The sequence below is a fragment of the Panthera leo genome, chromosome B3 (genome assembly GCF_018350215.1).
Source record: "Panthera leo isolate Ple1 chromosome B3, P.leo_Ple1_pat1.1, whole genome shotgun sequence".
NCBI lineage: Eukaryota > Metazoa > Chordata > Mammalia > Carnivora > Felidae > Panthera > Panthera leo.
Window position 1 is genome coordinate 3757056 of NC_056684.1, and position 17966 is coordinate 3775021.

The window sequence follows — 17966 nt, forward strand, 5'->3', positions numbered from 1 at the left end:
AAAGTATCTAAGTCAATTGGTCAGAATTCTGGACTCAGAACTAGTATTTCTGATGAGTCCCATGTAACGGCTGATGGTGGTGGTGCAGGGATGAAACTCTGAGGACACGTTTTCTAGGAAATATGAGGTTGCCTCCCTCCTGCCCCGAGTCCATAGGGCTGTGGATTTTAAACTTCAAGGGATTACAGGCTTGGTTTCTAACTGACATCCCCTGAGTGTCTCTGCAATGAGCAAAGCAGACAAATCAATAAAGAACATTAACAAAAAGGCTACCATATTGAAAGTATTGTACATTCACTGTTTTAATTCCTGAGGATTCTTATGTACCTTTATATTTTTGTAAGTCATATTACTATCTGTAAACCAATAGAAACAGATCTTTTAAGAAAATTACACCAATTTCTTAAGACCCTTCCCAGAAGTAGAAAAATGTTTCAAAATCACAGAAGGAGTAAACACTCTGTCAAGTACGAACACAGAGAGCTTATGGCTTCAGGTCTGAAACTTCAGCTACAGGTTAAAGGTAACATAAAATACACACATTCACTGATCTAGGTCTCAAAAGGACTCTTCTTCTGTCCAAAGGAAGCAAGACATTCTACAGACTAAAAGACTAACATACCAGATTCTTTGCCACGTCACACCCAAAAGACGGTAGGTCACCCTCGTCCTGTAATGGGGAATAACACATTGGCTGTGCGCAAACCAGAATCCTAACAAACATAGCTGAGAACTGGGAGCAAGAGTAAAAATACAAAGTCAGGAAAACAAACAGTAAAACAAAACCAAACAGAAACTGAAAGTAAAATTCTGTTGCCACTTGGTATTCACAGTAGGAGCCAAAAAACAGTGCCTGGGAGGTGCACTTTTTAATTGGTTCACGAAGGTGTATCTACTTGAACAACTTGTTATTCCAAAAATGCCAAAGTACAATTTTCAAAAAAGTTAAAAACAAGACCCTCGGGGCACCTGGGGGACTCAGTCGGTTGTGTTCGATCTTGGTTTTGGCTCAGGTCATGATATCAGGGTCATGAGCTCGAGCCCCCCGTGGGACTCTGGGCTGACAGGCAGCGTGGATCCTGCTGGAGGTTCTAGCTCCCTCCCCTTCCCCCGCTTGCGTGCACACTCTCGAGCTCCCTCTCAAAAATAAACAGGCAGAAAAAAAAAAACAAGACTCTCAGTACAAGTCAACCTACTTAACACCTTTATAGGGGAACCAACATGGTTGTCAGGCCAGTTACTATATCGTTGACAATATTTATTACAGGGGCCACAATCAAGTACTCCAGAGGGGCCGGCTAAAAGGTATGAATGAGGAAAGCAGGCATTGACACTCTCTAGAGTGTGGCGGAAGTGTAACATACTTGGTCTCAAGGTGGCATCTGTTGAACGTCTTGGCTAATGGTTTCCTTGTAGGAATGCTTGCTCATCCCTATCTGTAATATTTTTTTTCACACAAGCTGTTCTGGATTTTAATGTGAATCTTCCTGTTTTAAAGTGTTGGTAACTAATTCAGTTGAAAAAAAAAAAAAAAACAACAACACCGTTGGAGCCAAACAAAATATATCTTCAGGCCAGAGATGGCCTGAGGGCCGTCGCTGTGTAGCCTCTGCAATAGATGTTACTAATGTAACATTATAGCAAAGAAAAAGTTCATCCAAAAGCTGTATTGACGGAAAGTTTTAAAAGATTTCTTTTTAAACTGTTTACTTGCAGTTTTTTTCTAAGTGTGAAAAAAAAAACCAACATGACGTGACAGTGTTTTGTCACCTGGTCACCATGCGTTTCCATTTTAAGTTCTATCCTTGGTCCACTTAAAGTACAGTTACTCATTTTCTGGCGATCTGTTTCACAACGGTGTGAATATCGTTAACACTACTGAACTGTATATTTGAAAATGGTTAAGATGGAAAATTTTATGTCGTGTTTTTTACCGTATATACGCACGCAGACACACATTATTGAATGTTTAGTGAATTTATTCAAATGAAGTTATTCATTTTAAACTGTCTTTGGAGGGTAGTATTGAATGTAACAGGAAAGCCTGGAGACAAGGAAGTACTTTGAAAGACCTGTAATGGCCTTATTAAAAGATCATGAGAACTTGTTTAGGGAACAACACTTACTAATGGGAATAGTGATCAATTTGAGAGACATTCCTGGAGCTGAATTGGGAGTATTTGGTAAAAAACTGAATATGGGGCTTGAGGAAATAATAAAAAGATTATCTAGGTTTCTTTCCTGGTAACAGACAATACCAATAATTAAGTTAGAAAACAAAACTAGATTCAAGGGAAATTAGTTCAGTTTTAGACAAGCCATGGGATTTCAAGATTGAAGGAGACCTAGAGGTCACCAAGTACAACCATCCCATTTTACAGATGTGAAAGTCAAGGCCCCAGGAGAGGAAATGATGCCTTCGATGGCACAGTTTAAAATCAGAAGCAGGACTTTACAAGTTCTAGACTCAAAGTTCATCTTTCCCCAGTACACAGAGTGTCTGCTCTGACACATGGTTCGTTCAGTTCAGTGATGAACTTGTGGGGTGACCCCCAGGCTGCTGCCACATGTGAGTGAAGGAGGCCCTCAGATCTCTTCCAGACATGGGGTATCAGGCCTGGTCTCTTGCTCTCTGAACTCCAGTGTGCCTCTCCTCTTTGTAGCCTTTTCTTTAGTTTGAGCTGCTTGTAGGACCTGGAAATAGAAATGGTTTGTAGACATTGGTAATTTCATGCCTGCAGTTCAACATAATCCTGTCAGAATTATGGGAATTCAAAGGAAAGGTTGGGGCTACAGATGGAGATTTGCAAATTTCTGTTTCTTGAAACATTGTAAGGAATTATGAATATGTAACTATATAATAGCCTAAAGAATTTGGACTTTATCTTATTAGAGGTTCTCAACCGTACATAAGAATCAGTAGGTCTGGGGGGGGGGGGACTAAAGTAACATTATTCTTTTTTTATGTTTGTTTATTTTTGAGAGAGAGGCAGACAGAGTGCGGGTGGGGGAGGGCAGAGAGAGAGGGAGACACAGAATCTGAAGCAGGCTCCAGACCCTAAGCTGTCAGCACAGAGCTCGACATGGGGCTCGGACCCACGAACTGTGAGATCATGACCTGAGCCAAAGTCAGACACTTAACCAACTCAGCCACCCAGGCACCCTAAGTATCAGTTTTTTAAAGTTCCAAAGGTTTCATGTGCACAGTTAAGGATGCTTTAAGCAATGCGAAACCATAGAAGGATTTGAAGCAGGGATGTGAGATAATCAGATGTGCATTTTAAATGTAATTCCAGCTTAAACGAGTGGAGAGAGACTTGGAATAGTCCAGGAAAGAGATGGTAATTGTTAATGACTGTATAATATTTCACTGAGTTAATTTTCCATAATAATTCTCTGCCTTACAGCATGTATGTTTCTAGGTGTAGTGTGTGCGTGTGTGTAAATTCACCGTCCTCTCCAAAAAGTGCCATCTTTTTGTTTGTTGTTGTTGTTATTCTTTTTAACTATTTTGCTAGGACAGATTCCCAGAAGTAATGCTATTGAGTCAGAAGAAATGAGTAGTTTTGGCTCCTGGCGATGTATTACCATAATGGTTATAATCAATTTACAGTGTTACTGTCCATGTGGTGGGCCAAATACGAACTTTAGAATCACTTATAAGGTTCAAAAGAAGAAAAATTATTGGGATTTTGATTAGAATAATTTTATTTTGAAATTAGCAAGAAAATTATCAGAACAATATTTTGTTTATGCTATTTTACATGATTTAACTGAATATTTAAAAACTAAATTTATCTTTAACAGATTGATGAACTCCCAGAGGGAGCTGTGAAGCCTCCAGCAAACAAATATCCTATCTTCTTTTTTGGCACCCATGAAACGTAAGTCAACAAAACAACCTGAAATTTCAGCACCTCTAATTTGGCTCTACGAGACTACGTTGTTTATACCTGGTCTTATTAAAATGAGCACAATTATATAAAATCGGCAAGCTTAATAATGTATTTTTCTTAATGTGAAGATTTTTCATTCATTTTACTTACGAATGTTACTTCTGTGTAAATGTCGGACATTACCCAGAATCTCCTTTAGGACACCTGTGAGTCCTTGGGTGGTCTCCTTCCCACTCCCAGTAATTTCTTTTGTTGCTCTTGTATATTTCCCTTCTGGAGAGACTTCCTTCATTCATATTTCATACAACAAACTTAGGTTCTCTCAGGCCCTTTCAATTTGTTGAACCCTGAAGCAAACATACCAACTTAATAAGGTTTTTAAATTGTGTTGGTTAGAGTACAGACTAAACTGCTGGATAAAGGGAGCTGAAAATACAGCGTCTTAGATAGCAGAAATTTCTTTCTTTGCTTTGAAACAATCCAGAGGTAGGCAGGTAGCTCAGGGTGTGTAGACTGCTCTGCTCTGGGGACCCAGGTTCCTTCTGTCACTTTGTCCTGCCATCGCCTGGGGTGTTGCCTTGTCTGCTACTTAAAAACAAATGAAAACTGGCTCAGCAGCACCTGTACATCTTCCAGGTAGAGGGGAGTGGAGAGTGGTTAGAAAACATGAAGAACAGGACACTTGTGTGTAAGGAAGTGACAAGGAAGTTGCATATGTCACTTACACTTGCACGCACAGCTGTGGCAAAAACCTGGTCCTGTGACCACGTGTTGCCATCGGGAAATGGGAAGCATAGTATCTAGCTTAGGCAACTGTAATAGGGAAGAAAATTGGAAGGAATAATTCATCATTGAAAGAAGGAAGCTGGTTACTAGATACCAGGAGATGATGGTCAGTCTCGACACACTAAAAACGTGTGTGGTCCGTCACACAAGGACACAAATGGAATAGGGATTGTATGTGTGGAGGAAGCTAAAAACTGTCATGAGGGGCACCCGGGTGGCTCGGTTGGTTGAGCATCCGACTCTTGGTTTCGGCTCAGGTCATGATCTCACAGTTCATGGGTTCGAGCCCCCTGTCTAGCTCTGCGCTGCCAGTGTAGAGCCTGCTTGGGATCTCTCTGTCTCTCTCTCTCTGTCTCTGTCTCTCTCTCTCTCTCTCTCTCTCTCTCTCTCTGCCCCTCCCCTGCTTGCTCTGTCTCTGTCAAAATAAATAAATAAAACTTAAAAATGTTTTCTAGAAAAGAATACCTGTCATGAAATCTTACAAATCTCCAAATTCAGGGTCATCCCTTGTGCTTGTGTTCATTTGAATGCAGTAGGGCCAGGCGGGAACTTTTTCTTAGCTTGCTGCTTCTGCCACTCTGGTACCTTGTTCATGCTCGCCTCGAAAGAGAGCTAGCCAGGGGAGAGGGGGCCCTTAAGACGTATTTATTTCTTGTCTTCGTGTGAGAAATAGTTGCGTTTCTTTCAAGAAGTTAGTTTTATCCTTTTTTTGTTTTTATCTAGTAATCACTGTGCAGTATCCAGCTTGCCATGATTTCCTCCTTAGAGAGGTTGCTAGAAAGCTTAGAAGTAAATATTTTATCTATAATAAGCGCAGAGGGCTTCGTGCTACGTATTTTTACATTCGCCTCATTCCTTTCTCCATTTTGCATCTATACCATTACTTTGCTTTTTCTCTGAGACCTGTTTCCAAATGATTTGATCGTATTTCTGGGACCTGGCAGGATTTAAGAAACAAGATTATCCCTCTTCGTTATATAGGACAAATCAACCATTTACTAACATTGTGTGGTCACTTCTCTTAGTAAACATTTTCTGGGCATTCTTTAAAGCACTATAAATAAAGAGCTTACCACCTGGTGTGCAGCTGGTGAGGGTAACAGTCATCCCAGTGAACAGTGTGAAGGGTTTCCCGGAACCGATTCTTAACGCATTACTAATCTAAGTCAACGGCATCCTTCCGAGGCTCTGTTTAGTAAAAGTAGTTCTACCAAGGAGCAATATAATATAGTTCATATGTTCGTTTTTTACTGGTTAGATTATACAGAGGTAGGTTTCGAAACATTTAGAGGAAAACTAACTTCAAAAAAACCTGCCAGGACTTTGTTTCAGCAGAGCATTTATTAGGGATCGGGTGTCCCTGAACCTGAGATTATACGCCCTGGCAAGTACCTAATGTTCAGCCCGTCTGTGGAGGCAGAGTACACGTGGGTGTTGCTCGCTCCTGTAGACACGGTGCTTAGCACAGCGCCTGGCCAGTGGGAAGTGCTTAAAATAATAGCTGTTGGATGAATAAAATTCACTAAATGAAATAAAGGTGAGGAACTTCACAAGAAAGCTGTGTGCAGGCCAGCCAAGCACCCCTGAGCAGACTAGAATTTTCCTCAGAACATGGCCTGGAATTTATTCTAACGCCCAGACAGTTAGGTAATTGGACCCCCAAATTCTTCTGTTCCATATAACTTAACCCCAGTAGTTTTCATCTGGACAATTTTCAAGACAGCCTTGGCCAGGAGAAAAAAAAATAACATCCTTAGAGCATGGAACTTTGGACAATTTTGTTTTCTGGCCTACCCTTTAAGGTTTGTAAAACATGCAGGAAAATTAACCAATGGGGAGGAGATTTGATTTGTGGATTTATCTGTCTATATTCTAGGAAAAAACATTGTGTATCAACAAATAAGTAGTTGTTTCAGAACAGTTCATTCGGCGTTCTTCTTTCTGGCAACAGCTGGCGTGGCCAGTTGCATATTAACCCTGCCTCCCGTGGCAGCACAGAAATACAGGCAGGCCCTGGCGAGCATCAGTAGCTGACGCGAACCTCGGGCAGCTTAGCCCGCAGTTAGCTCCTATACGTGGCGTCAGAGGCCGGAGAAAAGTCAAAAGCCATGGTCTAACAATGCAGGACACATTTCTCTAAAAGGAATATCGACAAAGTCCATTTCTTTCTCATGTTCAGTTTGTCAAGCAAGACACATATCCTTTGATTAAAATGTCCAGTAACCTGCAAAATTATGTCTGGATTCAGTGAGATAGAGTCATGTTGACCAAGCTGTCAAAGGTCAAGGAAGTTTTGGTGGTCGGGGGCAGAAAGCTTCCTTGGGTGTTTTCATCAACTTGAAAATTTCGATCAGCTAGGCAGTGAGGAATTAGTACGAAGCCCCAGTCAGAAAGTGGAATTTATAACACTCAACAGTAACCTATTAAATAATAGTCTCAAAGTTTCCAACATCTCTGCAGATAATTTCCAAATATATACCTCCAGCTCAGACCTTTCCCCTGAGTGCCAGAATCGCCTCTCCTGCTCCCTACTTGACCTCCTCACTTGGATGTCAGACCAGGTTTCAAACTTAACATCGAAATCTCAGCTTTTCACCCTCAAATCTTGTTCTCTAAAAAATCTTTCATTCCAGGGGTACCTGGGCGGCTTAGTCGGTTGAGCATCCGACTTCGGCTCAGGTCATGATCTCGCGGTCTTTGGGTTCAAGCCCCTCGTTGGGCTCTGCTGACAGCTGGGAGATTCTGTGTCTCCCTCTCTCTCTGCCCCACCCCTGCTCACTCTCTTGTCTCTCTCTCTCTCTCTCTCTCTCTCTCTCAAAAATAAACATAAAAAAATTTTTTTTATATAAAAAAGAATCTTTCATTTCAGTAAATGCCAAATCTGTTCTTCTCATTTCTCAGTCTACAACCTTGGAGATAACCTCAGTTCTCCATCCCTCTCACGTGCCATCTCCAGCCCCTTAACAAATCATGTTAGCCCTTTCCTGAGAGTGAATTCAGAATCCTGCGCCTTCCCACCGACCGCACGGCTTACACCCTGGCCCAAGTCACCGGCATTACCTCAGTGGCCTGATCTGTCTCCCTGCTTCTGCCCCAGTGCCCTCTCCTTCGGTCTGTTCTCAGCACGGTGGCCAAAGGGATCCTGTTAGAACACAAGCTGTCACTTCTCTTCTCAAACCTTTCGTGGTTTCTCGTCTGACCCTGAGCCTCCATAGCGGCCTTCGAGGCCCACCTGATCTGTGTCCTCACGTCGATCGCTGCCTTGTCCGCGAGGCCGCCCGTGACCTCAGTGTCCGGGGTTGTAAAGTCCACCCCCGGACTCGCCACCCCCTTCCCTGCTTGGTTTCTTTCAGCACGCGGTACCATGGTTTTTCCTTCCGATTTTGTCCGAACCCCCGCTTGCGCTCCTAGACCGCGTGCTCCCTGAGCTAGGGGCGTTCGTCTGTTTCCCCCGGAAGCCGCAACACCGCGGTGGTGCCTGACTGGTTCGAGGCGTCCGCTCAGGTCTGTCTCACGGCTGGACACGTGAGCCTTAGTTTGGAATGGAAGATTCTTGGGTGTCAGCCGGGATGCGGGCCTCCGCTGTCTCATTCGCCAGGTTGATGTCACGGGTGGTCATGCCGCAGACGCTAGCGTGAACGCTCCGATCTGTTAGCCAACCGCGGGATTTATTCTAACTGACTTTCTTTTTATGGCTGTGATTCGTCTAAGGTAGGGTTGAAATTGTGTAACATTGTATCTATTTGTACTTCTGATTTTTTTCTTGTTTAGTGCCTCGTTAAACACCAATGTGATTTTTTAATTTACAGAAAGAACAGTGAATAATTTGCTAATGTGGTATATAGATTAGCATAAATAAGGCTTAGTTTAAGATGATGATTTAAGTGGTCAAAGGGGACATCTTTAAAACTACCTTTGTGGGGCGCCTGGGTGGCTCAGTCAGTTAAGCTTCGGACTTGGGCTCAGGTGGTGATCTCACGGTTTGTGAGTTTGAGCCCCGCGTCGGGCTCTGTGCTGACAGCTCGGAGCCCGGAGCCTGTTTCGGATTCTGTGTCTCCCTCTCTCTGTACCTCCCCTGCTCATGCTCTGTCTCTCAAAAATAAATAAACTTTAAAGGTTTAAAACTATCTTTGTAACTAAAAGCCAGTTTTAAAACAAAAATAATTTGGTAATTTAAAAGTAAGATCAGGGGCATCTGGGGGCCCAGTGGGTTGAGCTTCCGGCTTCAGCTCAGGTCATATTATCACGGCTTGTGAGTTTGAGCCCCACGTCAGGCCCTGTGCTGACAGTTCAGAGCCCAGAACCTGATTCTGATTCTGTGTCTCCTTCTCTCTCCCCCTCCCCCACTTGTGCTCTCTCTCTGTCTCTCAAAAATAAATAAATGTAAAAAAAAAATTTTTTAAAGTAAGATCAAAGCACAGTCTAGAGTTGCTGGTTTATGTAGCCAGCTATCTATTTTTTCTGCTTTGAAGTGTATGTGTAAAACATTTTGTGCTACGTGCCTAACTCAGAGGGTTTATTATACTTTTAACTTGTTTACTAAAATAGGCTCTGACACCTTTGTTGATATTGATATTAAAAATATTGTACCTTTGAAGGTCAAATGTATCCTATTTCTAAAATATCTCTGCAGTGCATTTTTAGGTCCCAAAGACCTTTTTCCATATAAGGAATACAAAGACAAGTTTGGAAAGTCAAACAAACGGAAAGGATTTAATGAAGGATTGTGGGAAATAGAGAATAACCCAGGAGTGAAGTTCACTGGATACCAGGTAATGGTTTGCTTCGTTGTTAGATCTCATTTCTTCGGTTTTAACTCTCTTTGGGGTCTTTGTTATATGTCCTCTTATACTAGTAGTTACTCTCCCATCTATTTGAAATCAGAATTTAGCTCCGGTAATATTTTGGATTAAATGTAATTCTGTTACTCAAGGGGGTTCAAGTCAAGTGGTCACTGGAAGATTGAGGTTGACAGTCCTTTATTTTGCAATCTTAAGAGTAAGCTGAACCCTTTTAGATTAAAATAGAATGTTTTTTTCACAGTGTCCGTGACAATTTTTCAAAAATGTAATTAGCCAATATCTTGTTATTTCGTAGGCAATTCAGCAACAGAGCTCCTCGGAAACGGAGGGAGAAGGTGGAAATACTGCAGATGCGAGCAGTGAGGAGGAAGGGGATAGAGTGGAAGAGGATGGAAAAGGCAAAAGAAAGAATGAAAAAGCAGGCTCTAAACGGAAAAAGTCCTACACTTCGAAGGTGCCTGAGAACCATTTCCATTGTTATTAATGTTATATGCACATTCATTAGATGACCTCTAATTCCTCCATTGGGCACATAGAAATATACTAGCTCTGTGGAGCCTCTGCCTCTAGGGACAGTGATACAGCCAAGGGGATAGGACAGGTGACCTTACACGTGAGGGCAGCTGGCTGTGGACCCTTCAAGGCCGACGTGGCACTGAAAATACTGCCGCTCAGTAGTTGGAGAAGGTCTGTTCTTCAGCCAAGGGGACAAGAGCAGGTGTGCCTCCTACGGTCACCTCCAAATGAGCTCTGAAGACTTTAGGAATATAGGAGACCCAGTACGATTGAGGACAAGTCTAGGTAAATATAAAGATACACCCTTAATCTGTCTTTCTGCTCTAAGGAATGTACACATAATACATATAAATGAAGAGAGGACTCTGAAGGAAACAAGTGGTAGGAGAACGTTCTTTAGATAGAGGGCGAGGCCTTTCTGAAGAGAAGAGGCAGAGTTCATACTGAGGCCTGAAGAAAGAGCTGGGGGTGGGGGAAGGGGGCGTGTGTGACAGAGCAGCCCAGATGTGACGCAGGAAGAGTCTGGCCTGGCCTGAATTTGAAGAAGACCAGTGTGGTTGGGGGTCATGACCCAGAGGGAGAGGCAGGCAAAGGCTCAGTCATGGAGACTTGTGCGCCACCTTAAGGAATTTGGATTTATTCCCATTGTGACGGTAATAGGAGTGACGTGATCCTAGATTTACAAATGAAAGTCTAGGTTTTTCACAGTAATCCAGACATACAGTTGAACAAACTATGGCATTGTAAAAACTGTTCACCTTTAGAAACTGGAAGTAAGATAGATAGATCTTTGAAAACCAGAGATTGGTACAAGTTTCACTATAACTGGTCTGTCACACGATTGAATAAATTACTTCCATTTAGATTCTGGTATTTAGTAGCTGGACACCAGACTTGGGAAACTCCTTAAGAACCAAGTCCCAAGACTTTATTCGATGATCAGCATTTTCTTTTACAATCTGTAAAGTCTACCCCACAGGCATATAGGTAAAAATGTATGAATACATATTACTTTGCACCTAATGAAAAACATGGTATTTGCCTTGGATGGGGATACGGTTTGCAAATCACAAAAAAATAATTAGAATTTTCCTTGTCAGGCTGTACCTTCCATTGCATTTTTAAGCTGAGTTTTTTTTAGCATTTTGAATTTCACTTAAACACCCAATCGAATTGATTTTTTTAAATTTATGATTGCTTGCTGAGCTGTGCAGCGTATTGTACCACCCTCCGTTATCTAAGCTACCTGACGCAGTAGCAGCGTTTAATAGTGTGGATTTGGGGCTTTTGAGTGTCATTATTTTATTGCTTGTTGTGGTGCCCAGAAGTAATGGGGCTCATACCTAGTGCGGGTAGGTGATTTAAAGCAGTGAAGGGGTAAAGACATAACTTTACTTACTGAGGTTTCTCTGTGTTCAATTAAGGGATCATCTTTTTTTGCTTTTCCTTCCAGATCACAACTTTCACAAGCACTTAAGAACCGTGACTTTCTTTTCCACTTTTTACTGTTTTATTTATTGTCAAAAGAATTATGCACAAACACAAAGACTTTGGAAGAACATAAATGGTTTTTCATTTTCAGTATTAACTGAGAACCTAGCACAGTGGTTCTCAAACTTCCACCTGCGTCAGAACCATGTGGAGGGCTTGTTAAAGCACACACTGCCCAGCCTCACCCCCTGAATTTCTGTTTCAGTAGGTCTTGGGTGTGGGGTCTGAGAATTAAAGTTTTAGGTAAGGCTGATGGCTCTGATCTGGGAACCACATTTAGAGAAGCGCTTACCTGATGTAACCTGCTTGTTGTCCTTGACTTCCCAGATGTTTCCTTTTTTCCGAATATGGTGATCTTTTCCTACCCCCCCTATTTCTTAAAGTTGAATAATCTTCCTTTGCCACTGAAAAGCAGTGGTTCACAGTGAAAAGCAGATCTGAACATAATTGAAGATTTATGTGTATCTCTTTGGCAGTAAGTATATGGATGATTCATATATGAGCCATCACAGATCCTGGAAAATTATAGGTCAAAATATTTTGCATGCACATTACTGCATAAAGTAGGGCAAATCAGAGAGCCTCACAGCAGAGTAAACTGATGATGGTGCTAAACTACTAGTAATCTTAAGTTAAAAAACCAAAGGTGGCAACAGTTGGACACAACCAATTCAGGAGCACAGTGATGAAACAGATAAAGGGTCCCTCCCCACAATTGCAGGAATTGCCCTGATCTGAATTTGTAGCACAGTAAGAGCTTTTCAGGGTTCCCAAATACAGCCTGGGGGCCAGGTTTCTTAGAATGCTGACTGTGGCTCGACAGCAAAACTTGAGGAAAGGCCTGATTCTGGTCTGTGTAATGCCAAATTATAAGGCGTATAAATTCACTCGTGGGGTTACTCATAAGTATCCTTTGTAAGCATTAGAAATTTTAGGGAGTTGTGAATGATTACCTCTAAGAACTGTAGGTCAGAGGTTATTATTTGAGAATTACTACATAAAGCAATTACTCTATTTCGATAGTTATACTGTATTTACTAGGAAAACAAAAAATATTCTGCTTTTTATGTTGTCCTACTTGATCTTAGCTTTAACGGTAGACACTCCATGTTTGGATTATTAAATCTCTGCTTTTCCTTCGTGTGAAAAGTAAAGATGACCTCATTTTAAGCTGACATTTCGGGCTTGGTTGGTAGTTTCAGTTAAGTAAAACAGGAGCAATGTAATTATGTGCTCTATCACAGAGCTAGGAGATACTTTCTCTTTGGGAGTTGTATTTAAAATATTGATTGTCTAAGGAATCTCCAATTTGCTAATTCATTTCTGGAAGACCAAAGGTGACTTGGCCAAACCGGTTTTGCCTCAGCTCTTATTTGCCAGGTGCTTAAAGACTCTTAAAAGTCCTCAAAAAGGACATGTTAGTGAAATGCTACATTTTACTTTCTTAAAGATGCACAGTGGGGCCAGCTTTTGATCCTTTTAATGCTGTTCTGCAAAGCAGCTTTGGCTATAAACTATAATTGTATTTTCGTTTTCCTTAAGCTCATCTTGATTTCAAATGCATGGTGATAAAAAAGCAGGGGGGCGGGGCTAGTTCCCTTGGGTTCTTAAATAACTGTCTGCAATTTAAAAGAGTAAAGTAGTTTATATTACGTGGATCCTGTCAACCAAACAGCTTCAGCAGATTTCTTAACATGAATACTCCTATATCATGTGAGATAGTCCACCTCACTCTGTGGACCTGAGTTTCTACTGTAAAACGACGAGGAAGGACAGGACGGCCTTATGGTGCCTTCTCACTCTTAGCCTCCTAAGGTGGTGTCCATCCAGCTACTGTTTATTCACGAATAGTGTCCTGGGTACACGAACCTTTTTGTACTGCTTTTAACATGGCACCGCTGGAAAGGACTAACAGGTCATGTAGTTCACCTCTACTTCCCTCTCCAGCTTGTTACCCTGAGGCCCAGCGAGGCGAAACAATTCGCCCGGGCCACCTCGCCCAGCCTTGGCACGCCGCCTGGTTGCGCTCGTATATCCGGTGGCGGGGCCACAGAGACTGGCCGTGGGTCAGCTGCTTCGGCAGCTCTTACTTGCCCTTGTGCGTCAGGATTTGTCCCTTTGACTCTAACTTCTAACTTGTCCAAACGTTTAGAAATCCTCTAAACAGTCCCGGAAGTCTCCAGGAGATGAAGATGACAAGGACTGCAAAGAAGAGGAGAACAAAAGCAGCTCCGAGGGCGGAGACGCCGGCAACGACACAAGAAACACAACTTCAGACTTGCAGAAAACCAGTGAAGGGGTAAGGACGGCGTGTAACCTCCCTGCCCTTCTAACCTAGAAGATGCTAGAGATCAGCAGTGCTTCGCAGTCACTGGTAAACACTGTCCTAGTAGATGGAGAAAGATTCTCAGCCTGATACGTGGATGTGCACGCAGCTCCTGGATGAATGATTAGCTGCCCAGAGTCTGAGAACAAAAGAGAGCCAGGTGGGAAGTGCACCTGCCTGTCAGTGTGGAACTCTGTGAACAGTTCATTCTTTTTTAAACTAACTTGAGCAGCTTGAGTCTTTTCTTTTCTTTTTAGCGTTTATTGACTTACTTTGGGGGAGAGAGAGAGAACACTTGTGCACAAGCAGGGGAGGGGCAGAGAGAGAGGGAGAGAGAACACTTGTGCACAAGCAGGGGAGGGGCAGAGAGAGAATCCCAAGCAGGTCCTGCCACTGTCAGCGCAGAGCCCGACCTGGGGCTTGATCTCATGACTGTGAGATCATGACCTGAGCCAAAATCAAGAGCCAGGCACTTAACCGACTGAGCCACCCAGGTGTCCCAACTTGGGAGTCTTTTAAAAAGTAAGATGTGAAACACTGAAATTATGAAATGCCATCTCAGAACTTTACAGTTAGATTTATTTTATTATAAGATGAATGGCATGTCCAAAATAGGAGATTTCATGCCGCTGTTTCTTTCCTAAAAGCAGTTTGTCTGGACTTTCATATACCCACAGGGCTTTAAGTATTTAAGGATTCAAACAACACGTGAACATTGGTATTTGAAGTACTGAAGGGGAAGACTTGTCCACTTTGGATTTTTGTTAACTCTTTTTTAAAGTATAGTCGCCATAGAATATTGTGTTCGTTACAGGTGCACAACAGTGAGTCCACATGTGTAGGCGTTACTGAGTGTTCGCTGTGATGGGCCTGGTTACTGTCTGTCACCAGACAAAGTTGCTACCACATTCCTGACTCTCTTCCCTGTGCTGTACTTGATACCCTCGTGACTTACTTGTGTTACAACCGGGAGTTTGTACATCTTAGTCCCCTTCACCTGTGTCCCCCGTTTCACCCACTCCTCAGCCCCTCCGCCTGGTGGTAGACGAAGTGTGCCTCCTGTATCTGGGACTCTGTTTTGTTATGTTTGTTCGTTTGTTTTGTTTTTTCAGATTCCACGTAAGTGACATCATATGGCATTTGTCTTTCTCTTTCTGACGTATCTCACTTAGCGTAATATACTCTAGGTCCATCCATGATGTCACCGGTGGCAAGCTTTCATTCTTTTTTATGCCTGCGTAATATTCGTGTGTGTGTGTGTGTGTGTGTGTGTGTGTCCACGTACGTACCATATCTTTGTCCGTTCATCTGTCAGTGGACACTTGGGTTGTTTCCATATCTTGGCTATTGTCAATAATGCTTCAGTTAACATAAGGTTGCATGTTTCTCTTTAAAGTGCTGCTTTCATTTTCTTCGGATAAATACCCAGAAGTGGAATTACTGGTAAATCTGACTTTTTGAAGAACCTTCATACTGTTTTTCAGAGCGGCCGCACCAGTTTACTTTCCCACCAACCGTGCACGAGGGTTCCCTTTTTTCCACATCTTGCAACACTGGTTACTTCTTACCTTTTTGATTCTAGCCGCTTCGGACAGGTGTGAGGTGGTTGCTCGTTGTGGTTCTGATTGGCATTTGCCTGACGACGACTGGTGCTGAGCATCTCTTCACGTGACTGTTGGCCGTCTGCGTGTCTTCTGCCCTAATTTCCGTTAACCTGTTAGGTGGCGGGCAAGTCCGCCTTCGTAAAAGTGTTATTAGCAAAGGCACATTCTGCCCCTGGTCCTCTTCTGTTAGTCTTTTCTCTTTCAAGACTAATTGGACAGCGGCAAATCACTTTGAAACAATAATCCACAAAATACATTCTGATTGTTCTTCTGTTAGATTCTGGTTTCAGCCGAGTTCTCGACTATTCTTGTCAGTACTGTTTACCTCTCAAGTCCTCCTTCATCCAGTTTTCCAAAATTACTCCCCAGTTACGATTCTAACGGCTCCCTTATCCCTCTTAGCCACTCAGCTTTACTCCTGCCTCTGAGGATCTTTCTTCTTTTCACCTCTTCAGTAGAGAGTCCTCTGTCATCACTTTTGCCAGCAGCCCTCCTGGGAACCATCCCTAACAGTCGCCGAGGGCCTGAGTACCTGACTCTTGATTTTCTTTTTATCCCACTTGCCGTCCCCACCCCAGGTGGCTTCAGTATGCCTACAGCAAACCCCCCACAACTTGTCTCTCCCATGACCAAACTCACTTCTGGCTGCCCTTCCCGTGACAGAGGTAAAGATGGTTTACACCTTACCACTCAGACTGCGGTCTATGGACAGATCGCATCAACAGCACCCGGCAGCTTGTTGGAAATGCAGAAGCCCAGGCCCACGCCCAGGCCTTCTGAGTCAGAATCTGTTTTAACCAATCCCCCAGGTCATTTATATGCACATTAAAGTCTGAGAGGCATTAATCTGCACCTTTCTGTTACCAGGCTCCAGAGCGTCGTCTCCTCGTCCTTCCTCCAAGGCCAACCCAGTCGTCCTGTACCTTTCTCTTCTTTCTCCTGCCTAGAAACAGTATCAGGCCTCCCTTAACCTCAAACGTACCTCCCTTTCCCCACATACCCTGTTCTTTTCACTTTTCTCTTCATCTCTGAACTTCCTAAAGGAGTTCTCCTTCCTCCCAGCATCCACTTCCTCACCTGCACACACCCGCCTTACTCCATTACACTCGAGGTGCTTCTTCACCATTTCAGCGCAACTGCCCTTGTCGAGGTCCATGCTGATCCTCTCCCTGCCAGGTCCAGGGTCTTTTTTCGTCTTTATTTTACCTCTGCAGCATTTAGTGCCGTTACCCCTTTCTCCTCCGGACTTTGCTTCCAGGCCACCTCCTGCTTCCACAACCAGCTCGTCTCAGTCCCTCTGCAGAGCTCCTTCCTTGGCATGCTACTCTTCTGAAAGCTTCCCCGCGTCCATCTTACCCACTCTCGTGGTTTCAGCTGTTTTCGATATATTACTGATGACTTCCCACTGTACCTCCTGCATTGTAGATCCATTCTTCTAACCATTTATGAAACCCATTTCTACTTGAACATCTTGAAAGCACTTCTGGAAACACTTGCCATTAGCAGTAGCAACAGCGGCAGAGTCAGAGTCGTAATGGCTCATGGTTTACTCCGTGCCACAGATTGTGCTAAATACTATCTATGCATTGTCTCACTTAATCCCCACACAAATCCCAGGATGTAGGTGGAGGTCTTATCCGTTGTGTACCTGGGGAAACTGAGGCTGGAAAGATCGGCCCAGGGTCCCATAGCTGGTAAGAGCCTGAATGTAGAACAAGAGCCTGCGATCCATTCATTTTTTCATTCGTTCATTTAAATTGAAGTGCAGTTGACACACAATATTACCCTCGTTTCAGGTGCACGACATAGTGATTTGACAAGGCTCCCTTATGCTGTGCTCACCACACAATGCTGTCACAGTGTCATTGACTGTTCCCTGTCCTGTACCATGTCCCATGACTTACTCCGTAACTGGAGGCCTGTGTCTCCCACTCCCCTTCACTCATTTTGCCCCTCCCCTGACCCTCCTCCCTGGCAACCTTCAGTTTGTTCTCTGTATTTATGGGTCTGGTTCTGTGTTTTAGATTCCACATGTAAGTGAAATCATGATATTTGTCTTTCTTTGACTTACTGCATTCAGTACAATACATCCTAGTTCCATCCACATTGTCGCAAATGGCAAAATCTCTTTTTATGGCTGCGTAATACCCCATTGTATATGTACACCACCTGTGTCCATCCATCTGTCGGTAGACACTTGGTTTGCTTCCATAACTTGGCTATTATAAATAATGCTGCAATATAGACAAGAGTGCATATGTCTTTTTGAATTAGTGTTTTCATTTTCTTTGCTAGTGGAATTATTGCATCATACAGTTTTTCTACTTTTAATTTTTTGAGGAACCTCCATGCTGTTTTCCACAGTGGCTGCACCAATTTACATTCCCACCAACAGTGCGCAAAGGCTCCTTTTTCTCCACAACCACACCAACACTTCTTGTTCTCGTTCTTGTTCTTTTGCTATTAGTCATTCTAACTAGTGTCACGTGATCTCATTTTGGTTTGTTTGCATTTCTCTGATGACTGGTGATGTTGAACCTTTTTT

The 17966-nt window shown here is 43.0% G+C and overlaps 1 protein-coding gene across 1 annotated transcript in view; it reads left to right on the forward strand.

Annotated features, from left to right (window-relative positions):
- Positions 1-17966, forward strand: part of HDGFL3 (HDGF like 3) — a 72248-nt gene that overhangs the window by 43795 nt on the left and 10487 nt on the right. Inside the window, exons 2-5 of the mRNA XM_042940870.1 lie at positions 3808-3884; positions 9316-9454; positions 9780-9938; positions 13644-13790. Of these exons, the coding sequence (XP_042796804.1) occupies positions 3808-3884; positions 9316-9454; positions 9780-9938; positions 13644-13790 (522 nt within the window). The remainder of the gene's footprint in view (positions 1-3807; positions 3885-9315; positions 9455-9779; positions 9939-13643; positions 13791-17966) is intronic.